This window comes from Orbicella franksi, chromosome 6 (assembly GCF_964199315.1).
Source record: "Orbicella franksi chromosome 6, jaOrbFran1.1, whole genome shotgun sequence".
Taxonomy (NCBI): domain Eukaryota; kingdom Metazoa; phylum Cnidaria; class Anthozoa; order Scleractinia; family Merulinidae; genus Orbicella; species Orbicella franksi.
In genome coordinates this window covers 2,718,436-2,736,263 of record NC_138150.1, presented here as the reverse complement: position 1 = coordinate 2,736,263, position 17,828 = coordinate 2,718,436, and the positions used below count along the sequence as shown (strand labels likewise).

The 17,828-nt window shown below is 37.1% G+C and overlaps 2 protein-coding genes across 2 annotated transcripts; one reads left to right on the top strand and one right to left on the bottom strand.

The window, feature by feature from the left end:
- Positions 1 to 155: 155 nt before the first annotated feature.
- On the bottom strand, positions 156 to 4,473 carry LOC145489821 (nuclear pore complex protein Nup50-like). Its single transcript, XM_081468877.1, has 6 exons — positions 4,329 to 4,473; positions 4,056 to 4,102; positions 3,117 to 3,159; positions 2,025 to 2,589; positions 1,713 to 1,803; positions 156 to 1,103 (listed from the first exon to the last, which is right to left on the bottom strand). Exons 1-6 carry the CDS (start codon positions 4,395 to 4,397, stop codon positions 728 to 730), a joined length of 1,191 nt encoding a protein of 396 aa, XP_081325003.1. The 5' UTR covers positions 4,398 to 4,473; the 3' UTR covers positions 156 to 727.
- Positions 4,474 to 4,510: 37 nt separating this feature from the next.
- LOC145489816 (PHD finger protein 21A-like) lies at positions 4,511 to 16,695 on the top strand. The gene is made up of 13 exons (XM_081468873.1): positions 4,511 to 4,652; positions 5,036 to 5,068; positions 5,188 to 5,253; positions 6,826 to 6,885; positions 7,854 to 8,105; positions 9,109 to 9,390; positions 9,795 to 9,846; positions 11,779 to 11,858; positions 13,784 to 13,975; positions 14,636 to 14,785; positions 15,584 to 15,662; positions 15,865 to 15,968; positions 16,556 to 16,695. The coding sequence occupies exons 1-13, from the start codon at positions 4,599 to 4,601 to the stop codon at positions 16,655 to 16,657; spliced, it is 1,506 nt and encodes a 501-aa protein (XP_081324999.1). The 5' UTR covers positions 4,511 to 4,598; the 3' UTR covers positions 16,658 to 16,695.
- The last annotated feature ends 1,133 nt before the right edge of the window (positions 16,696 to 17,828 follow it).

Below are 17,828 nucleotides of genomic sequence, written 5' to 3'. Positions count from 1 at the left end.
TAAAGCAGTTTTGCTTTTTTATTCTAAGACGCTACTCCAATAGCATGCATGCCTCCGGCAGTAACCACAGCACTGGTGTTGACATTGATCAAACATTGAAATGTTGATCTGGTTCCCCAAGACACAACAGATAAAAATAATTCACTATGGCAGAGTTAAAAATCTGTGTTTTATTACATGAAAAATAGACGATCCAAAGAAAATGAAATGAACTCATGACTTAATTCACACAGAATATGCTAAAAAAAATAGATGGTCCTACGATTTGAAACATTCATTTAAAATGGTCTGCAGATAAGTCACAAAACTAGAGTGCTTATTTCTTTGAGATTGCTATTATTAGAGTTTGACTTATTGTCACTCAAAATAATTTCCCCTCCCTCCCAATCCTGAAGGTCTACCTACTGTTGAAAATAAACAGTTCTTTTGAATGGAAATAGTTTGTGTATTTTCTTGGTGTTTTGTGCCAGTCTCCTTGAAGGAATCACTAATGAAATAAATTTCAGCATAAACAACAGGAACTGAGATTAGTTTAAAAAGAATTCTGTTTCAATCTTTGGACTAGGGCTGGTAAATTGAGACAATAATCCCAAGTGATTTTTCTGTTATCACTAAAATGTGTTAGTTGCTCCTGGCGTACTACTTCTGAGTTAAATTATGTTACTAACATCTCTGTTAAAAGCAAAATTCCAGAAATTTGTACAGCTAAGATTAAAATCATAAACTGTTAACCATCCGATGGTTTATTTGTGTCCAGCTGTTTAAAGAGTTCATCTGCATCTTCAGCAGTTTTCACTTTAATTAAATACGTTGCTGGTTTGCTGTTGTCTCCCTCACTGGGTTTGGAGTAGAGTGGAGGATTTGGAACCGACAGTAAGATCACATTGTTCTTTCCCGACCGACTGATAGGGGTGCTTTCAGCCAGGTAAACATTTAGAAGAATTTTTCCCAGAGTTGTGTCATTTCGTACCAGCACTTGAGTCTTTCCATCTAGTTTCTTCAAGTTAAGCATTCCAATTCCCAGTTCAGCCCAAGTTGATTCACGTTTAAAATACAGCTTGCACTTTATGGAGTGGAAAGCTCCTTCCTCAGCGACCACAACACTGGAATGTGAGAAGGGAAAATAAATAACAATCAGTTAAAAAAAAGCATTACTGATCACACTCAATTGGAAGAATAATTCACATTCTCCTTACTAACTGTCTAGCATTCCTTTTTATTGAGAATTTGGCAGTTCATCAGGGCAATGTCCCCTTGTTGAGGTTATTAAATTCTTGTCCCCTCTCTGCTTGATAATGTACATGTTTCAAGTGGATAGTATCATAAAAAGAATTATGATAAATGCCGCAACTGCTGTACTTTTCAAATGAACTTTTTCAGTTAACAAAAAAAGGCAAAATGTCACTTTGTAAGAACTGCTAAATGATACTAAATGCATAATGCAACCTTAACACATGTCTGTAGGTATCTGGGGAGAAGCCTGTACATGTCCATTTAAATGGGTGACTGATTAGGTAAATGAACGAATTATCAAGTAAGCAAATGAAGGAGAGGTGAGTATGTTCAAGAGCAAGTGACTGAATGGACAGACAGACAGATGAAGAGACAAATCGACAGACAGGTACACAAGAATGTGCAAGTACAATGACAACTGGTACCTCGCTAAAAGCTCCCTTGTCATACAATCATTCATTATTTTACAGTACATGTACCTTATTGGCTTGGGAACTTGGTCCTCTGCATTGTCTTCTCCTGATGTTCCAGGCTGACACTCTACAGTTTCCTTCTTTGAACTCTGTTCTTCTGGAAATAAAATTGGGTCAACTATGAAATGAGTTGAAATATGGAATGAAATAAAGACAAAAAGGCCCTCAATCTCCACAGACCAGAAAACACTTTTGGAGAAAACTAATTAAAAACTATTTTTGTTGGCAACAGGTGGTCATTGTCAACAACATTCATTATCAAAATCAGTAATCCCTTAATTCCCTGAGCATTTTCTTGACATGAAGGCAAACTCTCACCTGTGTTTAATATGTGTGATCTGTTTTCTTCTGTTTCCTGTGATGCTTGAGATGGAGCACTAACTATTGAAGCTGAACTCACAGCAGGTTGTTTTGTGGCATTAAATGCCAAACAAGCACTTGATGAATTTTCTGTTTCTTTAGCTGAACTTGAAAACTTCAAGTCAATGTTTTTCATGTGTTCCTTATAGTCATTAAATATTGGAGTCAAATCGACATATGGATTAACAGTAATATGCTTTTGTATCCATGCAGCAACACTTTCATTGAGGGCCTTGAGATTATCCTTGTAAGAACTGCTTGATGCATTGGTAGCCTTTGAGTCACTTGAGGAATTTGCTTTGAATCCATTTTTATTACTGCTCAGTGATGTAAAAGATGCAGTGGCGCTGGTCGAGGCTTCTGCTGAAGAGGCATTCAAACCACTAAACATATTTGTTGAGCCTGGTGTGAAACTAGAGTTTCCAGGGAAGGGTTTTATTGAGAATGCGCTGGTTGGAAAACTTGAGGTGTTGTTATTTAACCCAGCAAATCCTGAAAACCCTTGGAAAACACCTCCACCAGGCTGAAAATAAACCAAATGAATACATTTTTAAAATGCTCAGTAACCAACTTTTGAGGGATGTAGTTAAGATAATCAAGGAAAGGGTCTCAAAATCTACCCAGTTTCTGCAATTCTCAGCCTTTGCTACCAGTAACATTTGTGTATTAACAGAATATTTTACCATGCTCATGGATTTAATCTACATCCATGCTGATACCAGGGCTGTCATTAATTTTAGATTCACCTGTAGCCTTGATCTTCACATCTGTAACAAACTTGTTACTTTATGGGTGAATTATATCAACCTACAGGCAAGTTCACTCATAACATCAAGGGCCTATCAAACATACTCAGCCATAACAAGTGTTACAGGTTACAGCCCTCATTGACAGCCCTGCACTTTGTATAACTTGTTGCTATACAGCCCAGAAGAATTTTTCTCTTACTTATTTCACGCTGTTGCATTGGTCAAGTGATATAACACATACCACTGAAAACGTCAACAAATCAAAGTAGATAAACCATCCAAAAATATGTAATTTTTATACCTTACTGTCCGAGTTGTTACCTCTCCGTTTAGCCTTGATAATCCTGAATAACAAATAATCAACACATTGATCAAGATACAAATGTTTTTTTATACACCCATTTTGCTCAAAGGCACCATGGCCTCATGGTTAGTGTGCTCAACTCTGGATTAAGCGGTCCAGGTTCGAGCCCTGGCTAGGGACATTGCATCAATTGTGTTCTTGGGCATTAGACATTTTTCTCTCACAGTGCCTCTCTCCACCCAGGTGTATAAATCGGTACCAGGGAATTTAATGCTGGGTTAACCTTGTGATTGACTAGCATCCCATCCAGGAGGGAGTAGAAATATTCCTAGTCACTTCATGCTACAGAAACTGGGCTGATGGACCACTTGGCTCCTACACAGACTTTACCTTACCATTACTCAAAACGTCTAAAGCTGAAAACCCATCCAGAAATAGTCTCACATTTTCTTTGATTTTCATTGGAATGGGGAATCTTACACTGCTATATGAAGAAATCTTTCAACAGCCATGTCTCGCATTAATTTCAGTTAAACTTTCACAAAAGCTGCCCAAAAAATTGTAAATACATGTTTTGTTTTGGCACGTGACTTAACAGAGAATGGATACACAACTTCATCGACAGAGTTTATAAAACAGTCGTGCACTGGGGGATATTAGTCTAATTTTTTTTTTTGCAGGAAGTTTACAGATGGTTTTGCTGCATATTTGATAAATTAAAACCGCACTAAAAACAAACTTGACCAATATTTTCTCAAATATGGATCTCAGTAACATCTACATAATAATTTAATACTATATTAACTATTTCTCATAATGTAACAACCCTCTACAAGTAGCAATATTCTTTATAGAGGACCATCTAAGCTTTGTGAGCTTATGAAGAAAGCAAATTATATCCATGCACATGTGGGATCTACGTGCCTATTTACTCACTTTCTTTTGCTTAAATCATCAGTACTTGCAACTTTGAAATGACCAGCCTGACAAAACATAAGAGGTTGGATTAGACATCTATGTAAGGACTTCCACATATGATGTCTGAAAATTAACCATATGTGCGCGCCATGCCGAAACACACGCACCGTGACATGTACCGTAAACTTATCTACATTTGCACCCGCACTGGGACAAAATATTGACCTTTAATCGAACTCAAGCAAAGAGCAATGGTAAAATAAAGTGAGAGCTATGAAATGAATTGCTTACTTCTTCTTCCTCTTCCTCCTGATCCCAATTGTCTTGTGTAAGTTCTTTATCCGCGCCTCTCTTCGCCATTTTGACATGTACCACGCACGCGCAACACACAGGCGGCGGAGAAAGCACCCTTTATCCGGGACCTTGAAAAGCAAGTTGTCTCGTTGCTGTACGTATTTGGTCATTTTAGTTCCCTTCAGAGACCGTGTACGGTACCCCTCGGCAGTTCAGCCTTTTTACAAATCGCCAAAAATCCCCGCAAAGAACAAGCCTTGCTGTTCGATGGAGTTGGAAAAATTGCGGTCGCAGTTGACAAGCCAACTTCAGCAACATCAGGTACGTTATTTTCTATTCGAAAGAGCTATTTGACAAACTATCTCCAAGTGTTATGCATGTAGATTAGCCTAGGTTTTTGCGATATTCCAACTACCGAATGCTCATTTATGTTGTGTTGTTGTCGACCTCAAGTTCGAAGAAGAAAAATTTTGACACTTGATAGCGTAGCTCGTTAGTTCCAGAATGTTTTTCATGCCGCGGAAACAGACTCGAGAATTTCTTCGAAGTCAAGCGAGTCGACACGGTACATATTTAATCAATTTTGCCGTCTTATACCACCCTATTACTTCACTTGAACTTCTAGTAAATGTATAATTTTCGACGGACAGCGTGATTTCGCTCTCTAGTTTGATTTTCTTAATGTTTTCTATTGATTTTTGTAGATTCTTATCCAACAAATCAAGACAGATCCACAGGTAAAATATATTTCGCTTCTTTTATGATTAGAATGTTTCAGTGTGTTGGGTTTCAATTGTTTTGCCTTGGCGCAGTTTTTGAGAAATATTTCCAAACACAGATATCGCTATTTTCACAGAATCCCGACCTACAGAAAAAGTTACAGAGTCTTCAAGCACATATTACAAGCCTGAGCGAACAACAAGTAAGTTTAGCGTGCAAATGAGTTTATTTGGGAGCAAAAAAATAACCCGGGGTAGACGTGAAAAAAAATCACATGCAAATATAAGGAAGGAGGTTTTGGTCGAGGCATGGAGGGTGGTAAAAAATTAAAATGCAGGGCATTCAATGCTCACAGGAGCCAATCAGAGAGCGTCGACGTCCCGTGGGACTTGTTACAGGTGTGACTCCGCGACTCGAAAAATATGTGTTTGCCGCCAACTTTTAGATTGTTTCGCCGTGAAATTTGCAAGTCTCAAGAAAGTACAGTCACCGGATCATGAAATCGAGAGTTTTCACGAGCGTTTCTTTCACGTAGGTAGGATTTCGAAGCTTCCTCTGTAATCGATGGCATTTGGGAGCGGAAGTGAGATCACACATTTTAATACTTTCGTATCTGTTTAGCGTCAAACGGATTGATTGAGTGATATTTTGAAAAATGAGCAGTACACGTCTAGAAATTTATTCCAATGAACCATTGTTTTTTAATTTCTTGCGCAGTTTTTTTTTTCTCAACGCATTGTATTGTCCTTTTGTTTCTTTCATGACATAAAGGTGGCTGAAGTTTTTATTTTATTGTATACATTACCACTGCTCATGTAGAACAGAACTTTGAGTGAAATATTTATAGAAGGCCATATGAAGTTGGATTTGGTCTGTTTTCTCCATTAAAATTCTTTTGAGTAAACTTATGTTCAAAATCAGAATTTGAAATCAAGTGCAATATCACCCTTTACATTTTGTAAACCCCATTCAGAAATACTTGAATCCTTGGACTTTCTCTCAGAGGGAAACTATTAAACAGAGAGAAAAAAATTGTTGCATCTGTTGAGAAGGATGGAAGGCTCATTTCATTGACATACTTGTGTATTTTAAATCACAGATGATACTAATCAAAGCTTCAAAAGAAATCTCCCAAGTCTTAAAAATTATCAATGGCTAGGGACTTCAAACTTTGTAAAATTATCTTCTAGTTTTAAAGCTGGGGTATATACAACAGGATATCTTGTAGGCTGGCTGGCTCTTAAGTCACCCAGTGGATGTAGTATTTACAATACTGATCTAATGATCAATATAAAACTGCAAATTTTTAAACGTAAAATGTAATGGCAGTATGAATTCTTCAAAATGAACATTTCCTATTTTTATTTTGGTGTATCTGCAGTCTTTGTCTATTTGAATGAAAAATCAAGATCCCCTGGCCTTCCATTTCAATAATGAAAGAAATGGTATTTGTTGATTTTACCACAAAGTCAGAGATTTATTTTTACCACTAAGGGAAGGGTTTTTTAATTTCTCTTTTTTCTCTTACCAAGGTTGTCACTATCACAGGTGTTGTACTATTATTGTCATTTCTCAGTTGATTTGTGAAAGAACTGTAAGAGGTCTTATTAACTAATTAACAGTTTTGCTGTTAAAATTATCATGATGTGTCTCTCTGTTAATATTTTCATTACGGTCATCATTATCATCATAATTTATTATTATTATTATTATTGATTAGTATTAATTATTAATTTATTTTTTGCTGAAATTAATTTTGGGGAATTTTTTGCAGAGTCATGTGGTGAAACAGTTGAGACAAGAGCTGATGAACAAGACAGAGTTTAGAGGAGAGGTAAATTTAGATACAAGTAACATGTTGTTTAAACTTTACCAGACATCAGTTGTTTATAGTTATATCCAGCGCCATGTCAAAATGTTCAGCACTTTATTTCTGTTAAGTATATGCTTCAAAGTACAGGCTGTGACTCCAGCTGTTTTAATGGAATGTCTTATCACTGTGTAAACAAATTTTCAGCGCTCAGTTACTCTTCACAAATGAAGTAGTTTGTTGCTAACATGACTCTTTAGATGTCTGGAGTAAGAAACACATAAAATGAAAAATGGTTAAAAATAAAATTAATAGGAATTTGTCGTATTACATCTGTGTGATTGTGTTGTGGAGAGGCTCTAAGTTTCTCCACTGTTTCCAGATCAAATTGAAAGTTAGAAGTTTAAAACACATTTTAGAGATCTTGTGTTTGAAAGAATTGTGCTATTATGTACAACTAATAATCTGTAGCCAAGGACATTTAATAGAAGATCAGTTTCTTGGAATACAGCCATGTTGTGACCATTTTTTTCCCAATTAGCCACAGTTCAGTTCAATATAATCTGATGGTGCCAGCTGATGCAGAATAAGGGCATAAGCCATATACTGAAACTGTGAAACTTACAAAAGAAGGGTGTTTATTGCTTCTAAGGGTGCTTAAGGGAGCTCAGTCTTGATATTTTGGAGTTATTTTGGGCACAAAAAATAACCATTAAATTGAAGGAAGCCTCAGCTGAAAATAATAGTTTACTTAAGAGAAAAAAACATTAATAAATAGTAATAAACAATACAGAAATGATGGAGAAGATTGACACAGATTACATGTACAAACAACGAACTTGAAAAATTTAGCTTAGACTTTTCAAGATGCTCAAATTGTGATTTAGTTCCTTTAATTTAAGGGGTGCATTATTAGTTAATTAAAGGTGAGCACTTATTGAAAGGAGGCCTTACATTGACTTACATGCTTATTCTTTCAATCCTATTTTCAGGAGAATAATATCAAGTCACCTCTTAGTGATAACCATTCAAACAATATAACATCACATGACAACAAAGAAGCTGTTTTTCCAACAAGTAAACCACTTGTCAAACTAGAGCCAACAACCAAAATGGAGCTGGCAATCAAAACAGAACCTTTGGATGTTAAACCTGTAAAAATTGCTCCTCCGCAAAAGCCACTACCAATCCAGCTTCCTAGACTCAAACCCAAACCACCTCCTGTAGTTATCGTTTCTCCACAGGTATGCCATTTCTTTTTCTGCAACCAGAATTTTTTGCACTTTGATTAAAGTGCTAAAATATGTACTCCGGCCATCATAATTCATCAGATTTCTCACTAGAATTCCATAGTTCAAAGCAAGATCACTTTTTGACAAAAAAAGTTGAATGCTAAAACAGATACTAATAGTTATCTACTGGAATACCGTAAACTGCTGCTTATAAGCCCTGAGCCTATGCATCTTTGTAGTGGGATTTGAATGGGGTCATAAACAGAGGGGTTTATATCTGGGGAGGGTTATAAATGGAAAAAAAAATTTTTCCGAAATAATTTAACGCAGTGTTGCTCGAAATATGATTTTCATATACTAGTTTTCAGTTAAGCTTTAAAGCATCGATAATAAGTCGAATTCATTTTACTTGAAACTAGAGGGGGGCTTATATCCGAGCGGGGTTATACCTGAGGGAACTTATTATTAGAAGTAATTTTTTGTTTACAGGTGGATGGCCCTAGAGCTAACCAGAGGGGCTGAAAAGCGGGAGGTCTCATAAGCAGCAGTGTACAGTTTTAGAAACATGTAGCACTTAGGTATTAGCTAGAACTTATACTTATTAGTAGCATTCTACTCTTCAAGGAAAAGTCCTATTGCCAGGCCTTTGAAATCTACTTAAATTGAGTACCAGTAATTCAAAAAACCTGCATGACATAGTTTTTCAAGTGAAATGTCAAGCTACATGGAAAACAGTTTCCTCTCTTATAAGTAATGTTTAGTTCCAGAAAATAGCTATACCTCCTCCACGGAAGGGATTTTCTCTAGCACCTGTCCACCCCCTCTGGAAATTCCAGTTAAGCTTCATACATTTCTTTAAAATCTTGGTCTCATGGAACCCCTCCCCCCCCCCCCCAGGAAATTCCAATCCCTTCTGTGGGGGGAGTATGGACATTTTCTGAAACCGCACAATAACCAAAAAATTCATGTATTTGTAAATGTTATATATTTACACATAGATTTTCTTTTACTACAGCATGGAAAAATTGAGTTTACTGGTCAAAGTGCTGCACCAGCATTACAAATGGGTCCTGTATTTTCTCCTGTCCACACACAGTCATCGATAACAAGCCCCATCAGCATTCCAACACACTATCAGCAGAATAACAAAGCCCGAAACAGTGCATTTAGAAACAGTGCACGCTCATTTACATCTCATCATCTGCAACCAATACTGCCACGTCCAGCTTCTCAAAACGTGTTTATACAGCCACAAGAGGTCACTAGCAAACCTATGGAAAAGGCTTTTGAACCCAAAGTATGTATAGCATTATCAAGTGCCAAATACAGTTTTGTTAATTTATTGTCAGTGATGTTTTGACACACCCACTTATAATTATTTTGTTGTCAAAAGTCAAGTAAAGTACGTGAGGTAACCAGGGCTGTACTCTAGAAGCACCCGGATGCCACAGGTGACTAACTTTTGGCTTTGGGCAGCTGGAAAAACTTGATTGTTTTCATATAAGCTCAAGTGCTGGGCAACCAGGATTTCATGGTTAGGAACCTTTGAGATCCTCGTAATTTTTCTTAGACCAAAGACTTATGTAACCATGCAACAGTCCCTAGCAATTTGTTGTTAGCAATTTGTGCATCAGGTACTAAGTGTTTCAAAGCTGATGATTAACAGTTAATAAAGGTTAATATTTTTGTCTTAATCTTTAGAAAATGGAATTCATGGCTGCTTTGGGGCTAATTACACCACAGACACTAATCGGTAAGAGAGATGAATTCAAAAATTAAACACATGGTTTGGTCTGATGCAACGACATGAGTTGTAAACGATTCTGTTATGAAATCAGCCATGTTCTATGAAATGCTTTTTTCTTTGCCATACATGTATATTCTGGCCTCTTTGTCTTTCCAATTAGGGGTTCAAGAGGCATTTTACACTGTTTTAAGGAACAATCTAGTACAAGTAATGCAATGCCCAATCTGATTTTTTTGCTTCCTTCCATTGTTTGTTTGTTGTATTATTATTCAGCTATTTAAAACATCCTTAAAACAAAAGCAGAAAAATAGTTTTTAAGAGATCTTAGTTTTCATGCACAGTAGGCATACTTCTAAACTTTAGCTTATGGTGCAGTTTTCAGTGGAGAGAGTAATCCCAGATATACATGTACATGTACGTAGAACAGGTGTAGGTATTTTACAATTCCGTGTGCTTTCAAAAAGCATACTTTTATTTGAGACCATTTTGACTCCAAAAATTCCAATAAACTGGACAGATATTACCTAATTTAATGGATCAATTTATTGATACATGTACGTGAGACCTATCAGGCTACTGTGTCAGTGTCACAGTGGTTTTCAACCAGCTGTGTTTACTAAAATGGTTACATGGAGACTCCAGTGTTTGGCTATTTTCTGATATGCTGATTAAAGGTTTTCTGAGAAAAGAGCTTTTGTTTGCAGCTAAAAACAGTGGTTGTATTCTTGATAACTTATCTGATGTGTATACAGTGAGGCCATATCTTTTTCTTTTATTTTTTTTTACTGTTTACTAGCTCTACAACAACTAAATGCTTGCATCTTGATAAATATGTACCTAGTGTGAATGCCTGTATCGAGGATTTGTTTTCTTAAATTAAATAATCTCTGCACAGTTGTAAAAAACTAAAGTTTACTTATATTAAAGCAATACAGCATATTCTGACGTCATGGTCAAAAGAAGGAGAACATTAATATGCAGACATCAAGAAAATTCACTGAGGCATGACAAAACGTAGTGAATAACCTCGGTGATATTAGCTCTGTTGTCGCATGTAATGTCTTCCTTTGCATTGTCAACATTGTTGGTTGATAAGACAGTGATACACTTCCTGTAGTTTTGATACACAAAAACATTAAGCTACCTGTGGCTTGTTTCAAATTCCTCTCTGGAAATCAAGGATATGCAATACAGCTAAGCTAGCTTGAGACTCAAGGTAATGAATCAAGACCTGAATGCAATGTTAAGGAAAAAAATTGTTTGAGTTGGTTTCCACTCCTGTTTGTGTAGGTGGGCAAAGTCTGGCCAATAATATGTTACAAGTTATTCTGTTTTAAATGTGTAGATTAAGATTTTTTCTTTCTATGTGTGGCATTTCATGTACTAAGATTTCAACAGGGAAAATATTGCTTTCATTGTTCCATCCATGTATTGAAAGTGTCTTGAAAATGAAAATTAATGTTATGTAAATCTTCTTGAATAGACTACCAAACAATTATTATCAAACTATGAAATAATTATTACAAGCATTAAGGGTTTTAAGCGTATACTTTAAACTTTGCGAGTGTTCTTTGCTAGAAGACAATGTTGTTCTTGCTGGAACGCTTGCCTCATCTTTCCTAGTGAGTCAAGCTTGTTTGATCACGGAGTTATTAGATTCACTGTTAATAGCATAATTTAATGACTCAGTATCAAATTGCATACACATTTCGCTTGCCATCCTGAAGAGTTAAATACTGAAGGTTAGTTCTTTTGTCAACCATCACAGATCTTGAGCATTTATGTTTACAAGATGCAAGTATACTTATATTGAGATCTTGGTTGATCGTGCCTCATTATGCAGGGATATACTAACAGTATTTGTGATAAATGACAGTCTGTTGACAACATTAAATGTAAAGACAATCATTGATTTCTGTTTCTTTTCATTCCCAACAGAAATTCAGCTCAAGAGACAAGAACGGAAAAGAAGGAGCACTTGTATTTCTCCACAGAATGCACTGGATATTGACCCAGAGGTGATTTGAACTGTGAACAGTTTTAAACCTGCAATTGTACTGTGACTTTGTGTAGTTTGTTAATTCAGTTTTAGGGAATGTAACTAGCAATAAATCAGGGCTTGAAAAAAACTTGAATTCCAGCTTGCCCTCCAGACAAGCAGCTCTAAAATTTTGCTTGCCTGGGCAAGTCTTAGTTTACTTTTTTTAAAATTTAGTTTGCAGATGCAAGACTGCAAATAATTTTTGTCTATATGCAGGTCATTTGTCAGCCAAGAACAAGTTTTGACCTGACAAAAAGCCAGTCTGGTCGGACAAACTTTTTTTTGTCATTAGAAATTAAAAATAAGCGACATTTGAGACATTTGGTATTTGAGTGTGGACCCTTCACCAAAATGTTGGTTGCAAATTTGAATGGCTTAAAAGTAAAGTCAACTGATTGTAAAATCAATACTAGCACCAGAAAGGGGACCCTTACATTTAGTCAGGTATTACAATATTTTACCCATTAAACATTGACAAATTTACAAACGTTTGTACCCCTAGTTAGCCTTCACTCACTTGATCACACGTGTATTCCATATTTTCCCGCGTAACAAGTTTCCCACAATGTTGAAGGAAAACAGCTGGAAAATCCCAGGTGGACAGCTTGTCAGTATAAAAACTCACAATAATATTCAGAGACTTGAAAATTGGCTGAAATGAATTCTTCGACTTTTTCTGAAGGCAAGTTTCCCCAGAAAATTTTTGGGGTCAATTGAATAAAAAATTTGCATAATTAGATGAAATTCGAATTAGAAGTGGCCGTGACTTCAAAGCACGACTAATTTGTCCATTTATGCTTTTAACAAAAACATGTCCGTGGTACGGAAACTAATTCAAACTATGTTGAACTACAGATGTTAAAAAAAACTTTTAAGAGCTATAAAACTGATTTTTGATCATATGGACTAGAAAAACATTTGGTCACATTTTAGGTGTTTTAAAGGTTTTCAGAAAGCAAAAATTTGGACCTTGTATCCAATTTGCATAATATTTTAATCGGGTCAAATTACGACTGAAAATTAATTCCACAACACTTGCAGATAGCAAGCAATGAGTAACAACATAAGACCTCAGATTTTAGTAGTTTTTCAGACAAACATAATTTAGACTAAATGGGGCTTCACAATCTTTACGACACCACTGCAAAATGCGCAGATTAATACATAGCCTGAATAGTGGCGCTGATGTGGCTTGTTTACAATTCAATGTGACATTTGAGACGGCACATTGCATGTGATAAAATTATTTCTCAGAAATGAAATAAGAACAAAATTGATAACAAAGCTTTTTTGCCTGGTATTGTTTGGCAGTATCATTTAAAATAACTTGTTCCATATTCGGCCACAAATTTCTGGTTCAAACATTTTTTATTTAGCAGAAATGCCTGGTCAGAGTGTCCGACCAGACTACGCTTTTACCTGTCAAAACCTCAAATTTAGCGGACAATTGTCCGATGACCGACTGTTATTTGCAGGCTTGAGATGACTTGCCTGATCCCTTGCCCATCAGGCAAGTGAAAATGAGAAGTTGCTTGCCTGGTAGGAAAATCTAATTGCACCAGACGACCAGACAGCACTTTTTTCAAGCCCTGAATAACTGGGCCATTACCTCCTCTTACTCTCAATGATTGTATTAAATTGTCTTCAAATCAAAGGAACCTAAAATATTAGTTTACAAACAGGTAACAGTTAACTGAGAAAAAAAAAAAAAAAAAACATAAGGGTGGCTGTGAATAAGGATTGTCAAAGTGGATTGTAATCAGTGAAAACTTGAAAAATTTAACCTGAATTTTCAGAGAGGTGTAAGTTATCCATTTGCCATATTACTAGAAAGTGTTACATTCAGCTGATTAGAGGTATACCATATTATGTAGCTAAAGCATGGCCTGTGTTTTTTTTAAGCCCAAGAGAATAAAGAAGATAACAATGTTACCTGTAAAGAGAGGTAGAGGTCGTCCACCTAAGTTTAACAGTGCACCAAACTCACCAAAACCCACATCACCTGTTCCAAATGGAATTGGCTACGGGGAAAATGGCAAACCCAAAAAATTCAAGTACAAACGTGTGATAACAGCTGACTCTCCTGTAGATGAGGTAATAGCTGATGATTTGTTTAAAGTATTTTACTTTAAGGACTTTAAATTCATTATCTAAGGACGGTATGTCTTACATTTAACTTAATGGAGACATTGTGACCTGACAATTTGGTATGTTGGACAACAGAAATATGTGCAATCTTGGTTCAAGCCCTGGCAGCAGGGGTGGTGACACTTCAGGTGTTTTGCTCTCACAGCGTCTCTCCTCTCCCAGACGTTTGAATGCATACCAGTAGTAATACCAACATTTCTAGTTGTTTCATGCTAATTATGAAATGGCAAATTATAGTCAGGATAAGCTCTTGACTATTAGCATCCCTGAGCGATTAATCCAAAGTGCCACTTTGCCTTAAGCTGCATTCTGACAATATATGCTTTGTACAAAGTGTGGAATGGAAAAACTGCAGCGGCCTTTGCAGGGGTTTCATTAAGGGACCAGGCACAAGGTAAATTGATTTTGCCCACCTGGTTTGACCATCTGGAAGATAGTTTTTCTTATAAAGAAGGTCAGTTTGAAAAGTTTTGCTTGCCTGTGAAAACCAGTTGCCCTCCTTCTGAAAATGTTAATGAAACCTCTGCTTATGTTTTTTTCTAAAATTACCACTGCCAGCCAGTCCAGTTAGCTTGCAAACAGTGATTGTGTTTTGTTTACTGATAGGACGACAATCATGATGAAGTGTGTGCCATATGTAAAGAGAGTGGAGAACTTCTACTTTGTGATACGTGTAATTTAGTTTATCACATGAGCTGTCTTGATCCTCCCCTCACGGCTGTTCCTCCTGGTCTGTGGCTGTGTCCAAAGTGTAAGGTAAGACACTCAACATGGCTGGAAAATTGTCATTAACTTGTACATGATTTTTGTTCAGTCGTATGGCAAGTGATGATAGAGACCAGTTGGGAACATTCATCTGAGAGTTTTAAGCCGCGTCATGCAGTGGTCATGCTACCCTGGGGGCACTCCCAGATGATAAGGTCAGGAATGCTTATCGGAAAATTTGAATTAAACCTCTAAAGGAGACCAACTGGGTGTGGCTCAAGCTTTCTTTGATTCTCTAAAAGATACCACTTGAAACTGAATAGGCTCGATTACCAGTTACTGTTCAGGAAAGAAGCCTGCGCTAGTAGACTGAGCTCGAAAGACCAGCAGAAATCAGACCTAAAAGCAAACATAAATCAAGGGTTTCTTGTTGTTATTATTATTAGTTCTTTGAGTGCACCTTAAAGATACTTTGACAGCTGAAAAAAGTGGTGTTTCATCATGAACACCCTAAGTGAGACGATGATTATCCATGACCCTTTCATATGAGAGTCCCAAGGACATGCTATTATATAATATCAGGGACATCATTTTGATACACGCACATACCTCTAGCAAACTTGTTGATTTGTGGGTGAATTATGCCAACAAGAACCAACATCCAGGACCCATGATTGATGAAGCATACTCAACCGTAACAGGTCTTAAAGGTTGGGGCCCTTAATTGCATTCCTGTAATATTGCTAACGATAAATTACTGTCTTGTACTACAGACTGTGGATTTGCAGAAAACCGGACATTACAATGTACATTCTTTACTAACCTACCAGTTGTTTGATTTTTTTTCAGGCGAGAGTTGAAGAAGATGAACCAATGCCTTGGCCTGGCACTTTGGCAGTTGTACATTCATATTTAGCTCACAAGACAGGTTCGAGAAATGTCTTAAGAAGTCATTATTATTTTATCAACTTGATAACTGACTAACCAAGGATTTGTTTACATGTAAAGGGTTGACTTTTGAATCTGAAAAATTGTGAGCCTAATCATCATTAAGTGGAAAAAAAAATGGAAAAAGTGGTTTAATTTTAACACAAGTTTCTGAACAATAATTTTCAATTGTTGTGTTTTAGCAAAAGAAGAGGAAAAAAATAAACTATTGAAGAGAAGTGAAGAATTAAAGGCGGAGAGAGTTGAATTAGAGGCAAAAGCAAAACAGCTTAGTAACGCAATAATGGTAAGTTCAATGAGATCTGTGTAGTTCGGAACTGAGCCAGTTAAAGCTAACACAGGATTCAAAGTTAACCGAAGTATAAATTGTTCTTGTAATAAATGTTTTTCACTGCTTATGTTTTTGTTTTGTGGGAGGCACGGTGACCTCATGGTTAGTGCGCTCATCTCCGGATCGAATGGTCCGGGTTCGAGCCCTGGCCTGGGGCATTGTGTTGTGTTCTTGGGCAAGACACTTTACTCTCACAGTGCCTCTCTCCACCTAGGTGTATAAATGGGTACCATCCAGGGGGGAGTAGAAATACTCCTAGTTGCTTCGTGCTATAGAAACCGGGATAAGCTCTGGTCTGATGGGCCACTTGGCTTGTATGCAGACTTTACCTACCTTTATGTTTTGTATAGTTTGAGATTCAAACTCAGAAGGCCAAACAATATAAGCAGAAAACCTCACCACCAAGTTAAAAAAAGCTCAAATCAAAATTCTCACTTATCCTGGGTTAGCTTAATCCGGCTTTGATCAACCCGGCTCAGGTGCTCCGCTTTTAGGTTTGGCTAAATTTATATATTAATGTCTGTATTGTCTTGTCTTTCCAGGAACAGATGCAAGCTAAGAGTGAACTGTCTGCGAGTAACAAATCAGCACAGAATTCTGTAGATAGATTGATAAAGTTTATTGAGTTGGTGCAGAGTTTATGACAACCAATGTTATTGTTTCCATGGAATAAATACTGATAATATTTATTGAAACCGTTTTCAAATTGGTTTACTAATTGTTTAACAGAAGAGATTTGCTACATAATGCCCTATTGTATGAACTATTTTTTGGGTGCGCAGATGTTTTGGTGCATTTTGTAAGCGTTGTAGATAATATACATAATTGAAAAAGATTTGTTGTTTTGTAATGGAAAACAGAAAAAGTGGATGCCAGTTGTAACAGTAATAAAAGTAAAAGTTGATAAGCATCTGAAAGCGTTGTGTATTTATATTTCACTTGAATGAATTTCATTCTGCCCTAAACTGAAAATGCTGACAACATGTGTAAAATATGCTAAGGGTCACTATCAGACCCACCCCCTTGCTGGATGGGAACATGGACCAGTGGCTCTAGGCCCCATGGAGCCATTTTCTGTCATACAACTCGGGGACCACTCTGTAAACATTTCTGTGCGATTGCATCATGCTTTTGCCTTAAGGGGTCCCACCCCCATTTCCAACGGCGACACATACGACATAGGTCATTCCGTTTCTCGGGGTTACCTTAATTATTGGGGGTAGCACGAGCCAATTTTCAAGGGGCTCTCTATTTACTTTGTTGGTTTTTATCGCAATTTATTGTCCCATTTCCCTTTACAACCTGTAACAAATACATGTATGTAGAAGGTCACTCTATACTTCCCGCATTGGCCTCGCCTAGCTTTATTTTCCATTCGGGGCCCGCCTCTTTCGCAGCAGCAGTCCTGGTCCTTTGAGGTCGTCACGCAATGCTCCCGGTTTTTTGTGACGAGGGAGCATATGGAGGGAGTAGAGGGGTTTCAACAAGTCGCCCCAAGATCATGGTGAGGATCGAAAAATGGCCTTGAAAAACAAGCTAGGTAAGGTTAACCTTTATATTTTAATAAAATATACAAAAGGAATACTTGGGACACGGTGGAAGTTGCAAACAGGTATTCGAGGTTCGAGGGTTTTTTTTTTCATTTCCGTGACACAAAGGTTCTGGGAATATGGGCATTTGATGGCCTAGAACTATGGCTGGGCATTTGGGCAAGTTACCATTGTCTACCATTGTCTACTTCGCGCTAGCCTGCGAGCAGGCTCTTCACGGGAAAATGAGAAAGGAAGAACTTTTCTCATGACAACCTTCCTCCCC

Coding starts and splice junctions, on each gene's coding strand:
- LOC145489816 (XM_081468873.1), top strand. CDS start 4,599: ATGGAGTTGGAAAAATTGCGGTCGCAGTTGACAAGCCAACTTCAGCAA. Junction 4,653..5,035: donor GCCAACTTCAGCAACATCAG/GTACGTTATTTT, acceptor TGATTTTTGTAG/ATTCTTATCCAACAAATCAA. Junction 9,391..9,794: donor AAAAGGCTTTTGAACCCAAA/GTATGTATAGCA, acceptor CTTAATCTTTAG/AAAATGGAATTCATGGCTGC.
- LOC145489821 (XM_081468877.1), bottom strand. CDS start 4,397: ATGGCGAAGAGAGGCGCGGATAAAGAACTTACACAAGACAATTGGGAT. Junction 3,160..4,055: donor GATGATTTAAGCAAAAGAAA/GTGAGTAAATAG, acceptor TTTGTTATTCAG/GATTATCAAGGCTAAACGGA. Junction 1,104..1,712: donor CAAGTTCCCAAGCCAATAAG/GTACATGTACTG, acceptor CTCACATTCCAG/TGTTGTGGTCGCTGAGGAAG.